The sequence below is a fragment of the Salmo salar genome, chromosome ssa20, assembly GCF_905237065.1.
Source record: "Salmo salar chromosome ssa20, Ssal_v3.1, whole genome shotgun sequence".
In the NCBI taxonomy this organism is placed as follows: Eukaryota; Metazoa; Chordata; class Actinopteri; order Salmoniformes; family Salmonidae; genus Salmo; species Salmo salar.
In genome coordinates this window covers 92,351,606-92,362,919 of record NC_059461.1, presented here as the reverse complement: position 1 = coordinate 92,362,919, position 11,314 = coordinate 92,351,606, and the positions used below count along the sequence as shown (strand labels likewise).

The window sequence follows — 11,314 nt, the reverse complement described above, 5'->3', positions numbered from 1 at the left end:
AGCTTCATGAGGAATGATTTTCCAACAGTCTTGAAGCAGTTCCCACATATGCTGAGCAATTGTTGGCTGCTTTTCCTTCACTCTGTGGTCCAACTCATCCCAAAACCATCTCAATTGGTTTGAAGTCAGGTGATTGTGGAGGCCAGGTCATCTGATGCAGCACTCCATCACTCTCCTTCTTGGTCAAATAGCCCTTACACAGCCTGGAGGTGTGTTTTGTAGTCATTGTCCCGTTGAAAAACAAATGATAGTGGGACTAAGCCGTACCGGAGCACCAAGTCTAGGTCCAAAAGGCTCCTTAACAGCTTCTACTCCCAAGCCATTAATTAGACTACTGAACAATTAATAAATTCACCACCGGGCAATTTACAATGACCCCCCCCTTTTGTACACTGCTGCTACTCGCTGTTTAATATCTATGCATAGTCACTTCACTCCCACCTACATGTATAAATTACCTCTACTAACCTGTACCCCCAGCACACTGACTCGGTAACGGTGCTCCCTGTATTTAGCCTCGTTTACTTTTTATTATTATAACTTTTTATTTTAGTCTATTTGGTAAATATTTTCTTAACCAACACTACAGTTCAAGAAGAGTTATTAAGGGCTTGTAAGTAAGCATTTCACGGTAAAGTCTACACTTGTTGTATTCGGCACATGTGATAAATAAAGTTTTGATTTGATTTGAATAACAAACCAGATGAGATGGCGTATCGTTGCAGAATGCTGTGGTAGCCATGCTGGTTAAGTGTTCCTTGAATTCTAAATATATCACAGACAGGGTCACCAGCAAAGCACCATCACACCTCCTCCTCCATGCTTCACGGTGGAAACCACCCATGCGGAGATCATCCTTTCACCTACTCTGCGTCTCACAAAGACACGGCGGTTGGAAACAAAAATCTCACATTTGGACTCATCAGACCAAAGGACAGATTTCCACCGGTCAAATGTCCATTGCTCGTGTTTCTTGGCCCAAGCAAGTGTCTTCTTCTTATTGGTGTCCTTTAGTAGTGTTTTCTTTGCAGCAATTCAACCATGAAGGCCTGATTCACACAGTCTCCTCTGAACAGTTGATGTTGAGATGCGTCTGTTACTTGAACTCTGTGAAGCATTTATTTGGGCTGCAATTTCTGAGGCTGGAAACTCTAATGAACTTATCCTCTGCAGCAGAGGTAACTCTGGGTCTTCCTTTCCTGTGGTGGTCCTCATGAGACCCAGTTCCATCATAGCACTTGATGGTTTTTGCGACTGCACGTGAAGAAAAAATCCGTATTGACTGAACTTCATGTCTTAAAGTGATGATGGACTGTCGTTTCTCTTTGCTTATTTGAGCTGTTCTTGACATTATATAGACTTGGTCCTTTACCAAATAGGGTTATCTTCAGTATACCCTCCCTACCTGGTCACAACACAACTGATTGGCTCAAATGAATTAAGAAGGAAAGAAATTCCACAAATTAACTGTTAACAGGGAACACCTGTTAATTGAAATGCATTCCAGGTGACTACCTCATGAAGCTGGTTGAGAGAATGCCAAGAGTGTGCAAAGCTGTCAAGGCTATATATATATATATATATATTTGTATGGTCGCAATAAGGCTTTACAACATTCAACAAGACCAACAAAATGTCAAACCAAACAGACCTAGACAAGTGGAGGGGGAGTAGAGAGGAGGCGTGGGGGGTCCATCCACCTCCTCCTCCTCCTCCTCTTCCTCCTGGTCTGTGGAAGTGGAGGTGTGGTATCCCCGTAGCTCCGCCTCTTTGAGGGCATGGACACTGCTGACAGCCGCAGGTACAGAAGGAGGAGTTTGACAGAGGACCGCCTCACTGAACAGACCCACGCCGGCCACGTTCACAGCCTGGGAAAAGGGAGGGAGAGAGAGGGCGGAAAACGGGGAGAGAGAGGGGGAAAAGGGGGAGAGAGAGGGGGGAGAGAGAGGGGGGAAAACGGGGAGAGAGGCGGAAAAGGGGGGAGAGAGAGGGGGAAAAGGGGGAGAGAGAGGGGGGAGAGAGAGGGGGGAAAACGGGGAGAGAGGCGGAAAAAGGGGGAGGGAGAGGGGGAAAAGGGGGAGAGAGAGGGGGGAAAACGGGGAGAGAGAGGATATAATATGTTACACAAGAGACAAACTCTTAATGCCGTGACACAAGGAGACTACCTGCCTTTACAGCCAGAATGTGACAACTAGGATGAAGTTTTCGCTAGACACTGTCAGTTTTCTATTTTCACCTGGATTTAGGTTGATGTAATCTGACGATACTAGCTACATTATATATACAAAAGTATGTGGACACCCCTTCAAATGAGTGGATTCGGCTATTTCAGCCACACACGTTGCTGACAGATGTATAAACTCGAGCACACAGCCATGCAATCTCCATAGACAAACATTGGCAGTAGAATGGCCCCGTACTGAAGAGCTCAGTGACTTTCAACGTGGCACCGTCATAGGATGCCACCTTTCAAACAAGTCACATTTCTGCCCTGTTAGAGCTGCACCGGTTAACTGTAAGTGTTGATATTGTGAAGTGGAAATATCTAGGAGCAACAACGGCTCAGCCGTGAAGTGGTAGGCCACATAAGCTCACAGAACGGGACCACTGAGTGATGAAGCGTGTGTAGTGTGTAAAAAAATAGTCTGTCCTCAGTTGCAACACTCACTACAGAGTTCCAAACTGCCTCTGGAAGCAACGTCAGCACAATAACTGTTTGTCGGGAGCTTCATAAAATGGGTTTCCGTGGCCGAGCAACCACACATTAGCCTAAGATCACCATGCGCAATGCCAAGCGTCGGCTGGAGTGGTGTAAAACTCAACGCCATTGGACTCTGGAGCAGTGGAAACGTGTTGTTTGGAGTGATGAATCACGCTTCACCCTCTGGCAGTCTGAAGGAATAATCTGGGTTTGGCGGATGCCAGGAGAACGCTATTTTCCTGAATGCATAGTGCCAACTGTAAAGTTTGGTGGAGGAGTAATAACGGTCCTGGGCTGTTTTTCATTGTTCGGGCACCTTAGTTCCAGCGAAGGGAAATCTTGAACCTACAGCATACAATGACATTCTAGATGATTCTGTGCTTCCAACTTTGTGGCATCAGTTTGGGGAAGGTCCTTTCCTGTTTCAGCATGACAATGCCCCCGTGCACAAAGCGAGGTTCACACAGGAACGGTTTGTCGAGATCGGTGTGGAAGAACTTGACTGGCCTGCACTGAGCCCTGACCTGAACCCCATCGAACACCTTTGGGATGAATTGGAACGCCGACTGCGAGCCAGGCCTAATCGCCCCAACATCAGTCTTCCCGACCTCACTAATGCTCTTGTGGCTGAATGGAAGCAAGTCCCCTGCAGCAATGTTCCAACATCTAGTGGAAAGTCTTCCCAGAAAAGAGGAGGCTGTTATAGCAGCAAAGGGAGGAACCAACTCCATATTAATGCCCATGATTTTGTAATGAGATGTTTGACCAGCAGATGTCAACAACAGCTTTGGTCATGTAGTGTATCTGTGCCTAGGATGTTTTCTGCCCAAAGCAGCTGGGGAACCAATTGTATAGTTGTAATGACCACTTCTGACCACTAGGTGGTAGTGAGTGTACACCAGTCTCCAGCTCTGCCTCCAACTCCTCACTGTATGGTGCCTCACACTCTGTAGATCAGGGGTCCCCAATTACATTTTTTCCTTGAGCGGAAGGTCGGGAGGCTTGAACACGGTAATAAATCATTTGGAAACTGCAAATTGACCGCAACAATCCCAAACAGATATAGTATTTGAGAAAAACAAAATCATTTCATTTTTACATTTACATTTTAGTCATTTAGCAGACGCTCTTATCCAGAGCGACTTACAGTAGTGAATGCATACATTTCATACATTTAAAAAAAATAATAATTGTACTGGCACCCCGTGGGAATCGAACACACAACCCTGGCGTTGCAAACACCATCCTCTACCAACTGAGCCACAGGGAAGGCCAACCTTGATTACATTGGGATAAGATTACGAATCTCTATTTATGCGCGGGAACAGATTTCCTCAAATAAAATCACTGAGCTCATTTCCTGGTGATTTTATGTCCAAAAACACAGTGCTTTTATAAAATATTCACACCCCTTAACTGATTCCACCTTTGTTGTGTTACCGCCTGAATTTAAAATGGATTAAAATTAGATGTTTTGTCACTGCCCTACACACAATACCTCATAATATCAAAGTAGAATTGTGTTTTTTCCCAAAAATTTGGCAAAGCAATAATTTTTTAAATCCTGAATACAAAGCATTAAGTTTGGGACAAATCCAATACAACACACTACTGAGTACCACTCTCCATATGTTCAAGCATAGTGGTGGCTGCATCATGTTATGGGTATGCTTGTAATCATTAAGGACAATAATCGGCCCGTAAATGGAGGCAGCTGAAGTTCTGAATCCGTGAGGGTGAAAGTCAACTGACAGACCTGTTGGGGAATGCTTGGCGTGTTAGCTGGTTAGATAGCCTAGCTACAAACTTAGCTAGCTACCTTGAAGAGCAAAAACAGAAACACCTAACCGCTAAAACATATGGTATAAATAAAAACACTAGATTACCCTGGTGTAGAGGGGATATCCTTAATAAAACACCAGATTACCCTGGTGTAGAGGGGATATCCTTAATAAAACACCAGATTACCCTGGTGTAGAGGGGATATCCTTAATAAAACACCAGATTACCGTGGTGTAGAGGGGATATCCTTAATAAAACACCAGATTACCCTGGTGTAGAGGGGATATCCTTAATAAAACACCAGATTACCCTGGTGTAGAGGGGATATCCTTAATAAAACCCCAGATTACCCTGGTGTAGAGGAGATATCCTTAATAAAACACCAGATTACCCTGGTGTAGAGGGGATATCCTTAATAAAACACTAGATTACCCTGGTGTAGAGGGGATATCCTTAATAAAACACCAGATTACCCTGGTGTAGAGGGGATATCCTTAATAAAACACCAGATTACCCTGGTGTAGAGGGGATATCCTTAATAAAACCCCAGATTACCCTGGTGTAGAGGGGATATCCTTAATAAAACACCAGATTACCCTGGTGTAGAGGGGATATCCTTAATAAAACACTAGATTACCCTGGTGTAGAGGGGATATCCTTAATAAAACACCAGATTACCCTGGTGTAGAGGGGATATCCTGGGCCAAAACTTCCCCTCCACTACACACTACTGTAGGTAGTGTTAGTCAGCTGTACCTGGGCCAAAACTTCCCCTCCACTACACACTACTGTAGGTAGTGTTAGTCAGCTGTACCTGGGCCAAAACTTCCCTCCACTACACACTACTGTAGGTAGTGTTAGTCAGCTGTACCTGGGCCAAAACTTCCCCTCCACTACACACTACTGTAGGTAGTGTTAGTCAGCTGTACCTGGGCCAAAACTTCCCCTCCACTACACACTACTGTAGGTAGTGTTAGTCAGCTGTACCTGGGCCAAAACTTCCCTCCACTACACACTACTGTAGGTAGTGTTAGTCAGCTGTACCTGGGCCAAAACTTCCCTCCACTACACACTACTGTAGGTAGTGTTAGTCAGCTGTACCTGGGCCAAAACTTCCCCTCCACTACACACTACTGTAGGTAGTGTTAGTCAGCCGTACCTGGGCCAAAACTTCCCCTCCACTACACACTACTGTAGGTAGTGTTAGTCAGCTGTACCTGGGCCAAAACTTCCCCTCCACTACACACTACTGTAGGTAGTGTTAGTCAGCTGTACCTGGGCCAAAACTTCCCCTCCACTACACACTACTGTAGGTAGTGTTAGTCAGCTGTACCTGGGCCAAAACTTCCCCTCCACTACACACTACTGTAGGTAGTGTTAGTCAGCTGTACCTGGGCCAAAACTTCCCCTCCACTACACACTACTGTAGGTAGTGTTAGTCAGCTGTACCTGGGCCAAAACTTCCCCTCCACTACACACTACTGTAGGTAGTGTTAGTCAGCTGTACCTGGGCCAAAACTTCCCCTCCACTACACACTACTGTAGGTAGTGTTAGTCAGCTGTACCTGGGCCAAAACTTCCCCTCCACTACACACTACTGTAGGTAGTGTTAGTCAGCTGTACCTGGGCCAAAACTTCCCTCCACTACACACTACTGTAGGTAGTGTTAGTCAGCTGTACCTGGGCCAAAACTTCCCCTCCACTACACAGGTAGTGCTGGGTAGCGCTTGTTTTACCTTTATTTAACTAGGCAAGTCAGTTAAGAACAAATTCTTATTTATAATGACGGCCTACCGGGGAACAGTGGGGTTAACTGCCTCGTTCAGGGGCAGAACGACAGATTTGTACCTTGTCAGCTCAGGGGATTAGATCTAGCAACCTTCCGGTTACTAGTCCAACGCTCTAACCACTAGGCTACGCTGCCGTCCCTAGTCAGCTGGGTCAAAAATTCCCCTATAGCTGGTTCTCCAGCGTCTTTTTAAATAGTTAACAAACATGTTTTCAGCACTTTTATTTCCCTGACTGATCAAAACTCATTTTCACATGGCTCTCTCTCTCTCATCTCTCCGTAGCAGAAATATGGTCAGCAATATGCTTGAAACATCAAATCGCAATAAAATCTCAGGATCGAATCGCAATACATGTAGAATCGCGAGTTACCGCATACATATCGGCATCGAAGTATCAAAATAATATAGTTTTGTGAGGTCACTGGCAATTCTCAGCACTACTTGTGACAGAGAGATAGGACTACAGAAAGGTTACCTGGTACTGTCTGACTCACCTGTAGGTAGAAAGTAGTACGTTATAGTAACAGGAAGCTCTACTCATCTGAACGCGGCAGTAGTAGTTCAGTACTAGTACCAGGTAAGTTATCTTTAGTGCTGAGAGACAGACTCACCTGAACCCGGCAGAAGTAGTTGGTGGCGGGCAGCAGTCCCTTGACCTCGTGGGTGAGGCTGGCGCCGCTGTAACACACCTGCATAGTGCCCTCCGCCGCCCCCCACTCCACACGGTACTCTGAGACTACCGCCCCGTTACAGGCTGGAGTCTGAGGAAGGGCAGGAGAAACAGAGGAGCTGCGGTGAGACTGTTAACGTGATTTGATCGATTGGTTTCAACACAGATAAAAACTCCCGTTTTGATTTTTTAACAGGATAATTGATTTACTGTATTATCCCCTGAGATTATTTCTGTTGTAGTACAAAAACCACACATAGAACAGAAGTCACAAGTGTGGTGTTTTCTAACCTCCCAGCTGACCACAGCCACAGTAGGGGACTTGCAGGTGATTCGAGGGGCCTTACAGGGTTCCGGAGCCCCGGGGCCCATGGTCACCTCACAATGCTCTGACAGGGGTCCGTACTAACATACATAAGCAAAAAGACACACTCATTAGTTGGGTGTTAGTCAAACACACTTTTCTTTAGTGACACAACATGACTACATAGAGGAATTGAGGACATACGGAGAAGAGATTCAGAGAAAGATTAAATTCACTTTTTTTTTTTTTTTTCACTCCTGAAAAGTATTCAGTCAAACCCACACACTGAGCAAGACTATCCTGTATCGTTCATGAACCAACAAAGTTCAGTTCAGTTTTCCCAGCATTCAAGAGATAAAACAAGTTTGTTGTCTCACCCCAGCCTTGTTGGCGGCCCGCAGGCGGAAGCTGTACGTCCGTCCCGGCAGCAGACTGCCTACGGTGCAGTCGACCTCCGAACCCTGGTACACCTCCCTGACCTCCTCTTGACCTGTTGACCCCTGAGGACCAGAGCCACACACCTCCACACTATAGACCGACACCGGGCTGCCGCCCCCCACACACGGCGGTCCTGGGAGAGACACACGTATAACAATTCCTTTATTTTTAGATTTCATTTTTCAGATTCCAGATTATTCTCATTACGATGATAAATTGCTAAAATAGCAGCACATATAACTACAATGATCAACAACAAAATTAGGGTTGGCCACTCTGTCTTCAGGTAACAGACAGCTGGACAATAGATTCTGTCTTCAGGTAACAGACAGCTGGACAATAGATTCTGTCTTCAGGTAACAGACAGCTGGACAATAGATTCTGTCTTCAGGTAACAGACAGCTGGACAATAGATTCTGTCTTCAGGTAAGAGACAGCTGGACAATAGATTCTGTCTTCAGGTAACAGACAGCTCGACAATAGATTCTGTCTTCAGGTAACAGACAGCTCGACAATAGATTCTGTCTTCAGGTAACAGACAGCTGGACAATAGATTCTGTCTTCAGGTAACAGACAGCTTGACAATAGATTCTGTCTTCAGGTAACAGACAGCTGGACAATAGATTCTGTCTTCAGGTAACAGACAGCTTGACAATAGATTCTGTCTTCAGGTAACAGACAGCTGGACAATAGATTCTGTCTTCAGGTAACAGACAGCTGGACAATAGATTCTGTCTTCAGGTAACAGACAGCTGGACAATAGATTCTGTCTTCAGGTAACAGACAGCTTGACAAGAGACTGTCTTCAGGTAACCGACAGCTTGACAATAGATTCTGTCTTCAGGTAACAGACAGCTTGACAACAGACTGTCTTCAGGTAACAGACAGCTTGACAATAGATTCTGTCTTCAGGTAACAGACAGCTTGACAAGAGATTCTGTCTTCAGGTAACAGACAGCTGGACAATAGATTCTGTCTTCAGGTAACAGACAGCTGGACAATAGATTCTGTCTTCAGGTAACAGACAGCTTGACAATAGATTCTGTCTTCAGGTAACAGACAGCTGGACAATAGATTCTGTCTTCAGGTAACAGACAGCTGGACAATAGATTCTGTCTTCAGGTAACAGACAGCTTGACAATAGATTCTGTCTTCAGGTAACAGACAGCTTGACAAGAGACTGTCTTCAGGTAACCGACAGCTTGACAATAGATTCTGTCTTCAGGTAACAGACAGCTTGACAACAGACTGTCTTCAGGTAACAGACAGCTTGACAATAGATTCTGTCTTCAGGTAACAGACAGCTTGACAAGAGATTCTGTCTTCAGGTAACAGACAGCTTGACAAGAGATTCTGTCTTCAGGTAACAGACAGCTTGACAAGAGATTCTGTCTTCAGGTAACAGACAGCTTGACAAGAGATTCTGTCTTCAGGTAACAGACAGCTGGACAAGAGATTCTGTCTTCAGGTAACAGACAGCTTGACAAGAGATTCTGTCTTCAGGTAACAGACAGCTTGACAAGAGATTCTGTCTTCAGGTAACAGACAGCTGGACAATAGATTCTGTCTTCAGGTAACAGACAGCTTGACAATAGATTCTGTCTTCAGGTAACAGACAGCTGGACAATAGATTCTGTCTTCAGGTAACAGACAGCTGGACAATAGATTCTGTCTTCAGGTAACAGACAGCTTGACAATAGATTCTGTCTTCAGGTAACAGACAGCTTGACAAGAGATTCTTTCTTAAGGCCCCCAACACAATGTGTCTGCTAAAATGGCATATATTATATTAAAGCCAGTTATTCCCTGGCACCAAAAGAGAATACAATATGCCCACACAGAGGGGTGGTAGTGTAGGTTGGCATGGTGACAGAGTGGTGGTAGTGTAGGTTGGCATGGTGACAGAGTGGTGGTAGTGTAGGTTGGCATGGTGACAGAGTGGTGGTAGTGTAGGTTGGCATGGTGACAGAGTGGTGGTAGTGTAGGTTGGCATGGTGACAGAGGGGTGGTAGTGTAGGTTGGCATGGTGACAGAGGGGTGGTAGTGTAGGTTGGCATGGTGACAGAGGGGTGGTAGTGTAGGTTGGCATGGTGACAGAGGGGTGGTAGTGTAGGTTGGCATGGTGACAGAGGGGTGGTAGTGTAGGTTGGCATGGTGACAGAGTGGTGGTAGTGTAGGTTGGCATGGTGACAGAGTGGTGGTAGTGTAGGTTGGCATGGTGATAGAGTGGTGGTAGTGTAGGTTGGCATGGTGATAGAGGGGTGGTAGTGTAGGTTGGCATGGTGACAGAGTGGTGGTAGTGTAGGTTGGCATGGTGACAGAGTGGTGGTAGTGTAGGTTGGCATGGTGACAGAGTGGTGGTAGTGTAGGTTGGCATGGTGGTAGTGTAGGTTGGCATGGTGACAGAGTGGTGGTAGTGTAGGTTGGCATGGTGGTAGTGTAGGTTGGCATGGTGACAGAGGGGTGGTAGTGTAGGTTGGCATGGTGACAGAGGGGTGGTAGTGTAGGTTGGCATGGTGACAGAGTGGTGGTAGTGTAGGTTGGCATGGTGACAGAGTGGTGGTAGTGTAGGTTGGCATGGTGATAGAGTGGTGGTGTAGGTTGGCATGGTGACAGAGGGGTGGTAGTGTAGGTTGGCATGGTGACAGAGTGGTGGTAGTGTAGGTTGGCATGGTGACAGAGTGGTGGTAGTGTAGGTTGGCATGGTGACAGAGTGGTGGTAGTGTAGGTTGGCATGGTGACAGAGTGGTGGTAGTGTAGGTTGGCATGGTGACAGAGTGGTGGTAGTGTAGGTTGGCATGGTGACAGAGTGGTGGTAGTGTAGGTTGGCATGGTGACAGAGTGGTGGTAGTGTAGGTTGGCATGGTGATAGAGTGGTGGTAGTGTAGGTTGGCATGGTGATAGAGTGGTGGTGTAGGTTGGCATGGTGACAGAGGGGTGGTAGTGTAGGTTGGCATGGTGACAGAGGGGTGGTAGTGTAGGTTGGCATGGTGACAGAGTGGTGGTAGTGTAGGTTGGCATGGTGACAGAGTGGTGGTAGTGTAGGTTGGCATGGTGACAGAGTGGTGGTAGTGTAGGTTGGCATGGTGACAGAGTGGTGGTAGTGTAGGTTGGCATGGTGACGGAGTGGTGGTAGTATAGGTTGGCATGGTGACAGAGTGGTGGTAGTGTAGGTTGGCATGGTGACAGAGTGGTGGTAGTGTAGGTTGGCATGGTGACAGAGTGGTGGTAGTGTAGGTTGGCATGGTGACAGAGTGGTGGTAGTGTAGGTTGGCATGGTGACGGAGTGGTGGTAGTGTAGGTTGGCATGGTGACGGATTGGTGGTAGTGTAGGTTGGCATGGTGACGGATTGGTGGTAGAGTAGGTTGGCATGGTGACAGAGTGGTGGTAGTATAGGTTGGCATGGTGACAGAGTGGTGGTAGTGTAGGTTGGCATGGTGACAGAGTGGTGGTAGTGTAGGTTGGCATGGTGACGGAGTGGTGGTAGTATAGGTTGGCATGGTGACAGAGTGGTGGTAGTATAGGTTGGCATGGTGACAGAGTGGTGGTAGTGTAGGTTGGCATGGTGACAGAGTGGTGGTAGTGTAGGTTGGCATGGTGACAGAGTGGTGGTAGTGTAGGTTGGCAT

The 11,314-nt window shown here is 46.4% G+C and overlaps 1 protein-coding gene and 1 long non-coding RNA gene across 8 annotated transcripts in view; one reads left to right on the top strand and one right to left on the bottom strand.

The window, feature by feature from the left end:
* fndc3a (fibronectin type III domain containing 3A) overlaps window positions 1-11,314 on the bottom strand; it is a 187,963-nt gene that overhangs the window by 25,425 nt on the left and 151,224 nt on the right. For all 7 annotated transcript variants that reach the window (XM_045704129.1, XM_045704130.1, XM_045704128.1 and 4 more), the window contains 4 exons: window positions 7,625-7,818; window positions 7,235-7,348; window positions 6,885-7,034; window positions 1,652-1,868 (listed from right to left, as the gene is read on the bottom strand). In XM_045704129.1, coding sequence (XP_045560085.1) covers window positions 1,652-1,868; window positions 6,885-7,034; window positions 7,235-7,348; window positions 7,625-7,818 — 675 coding nt within the window. The remainder of the gene's footprint in view (window positions 1-1,651; window positions 1,869-6,884; window positions 7,035-7,234; window positions 7,349-7,624; window positions 7,819-11,314) is intronic.
* LOC123729305 (uncharacterized) lies at window positions 9,874-10,684 on the top strand. Its single transcript, XR_006761069.1, has 3 exons — window positions 9,874-9,894; window positions 10,286-10,413; window positions 10,603-10,684. It is a non-coding gene; the product is annotated as an uncharacterized lncRNA (long non-coding RNA).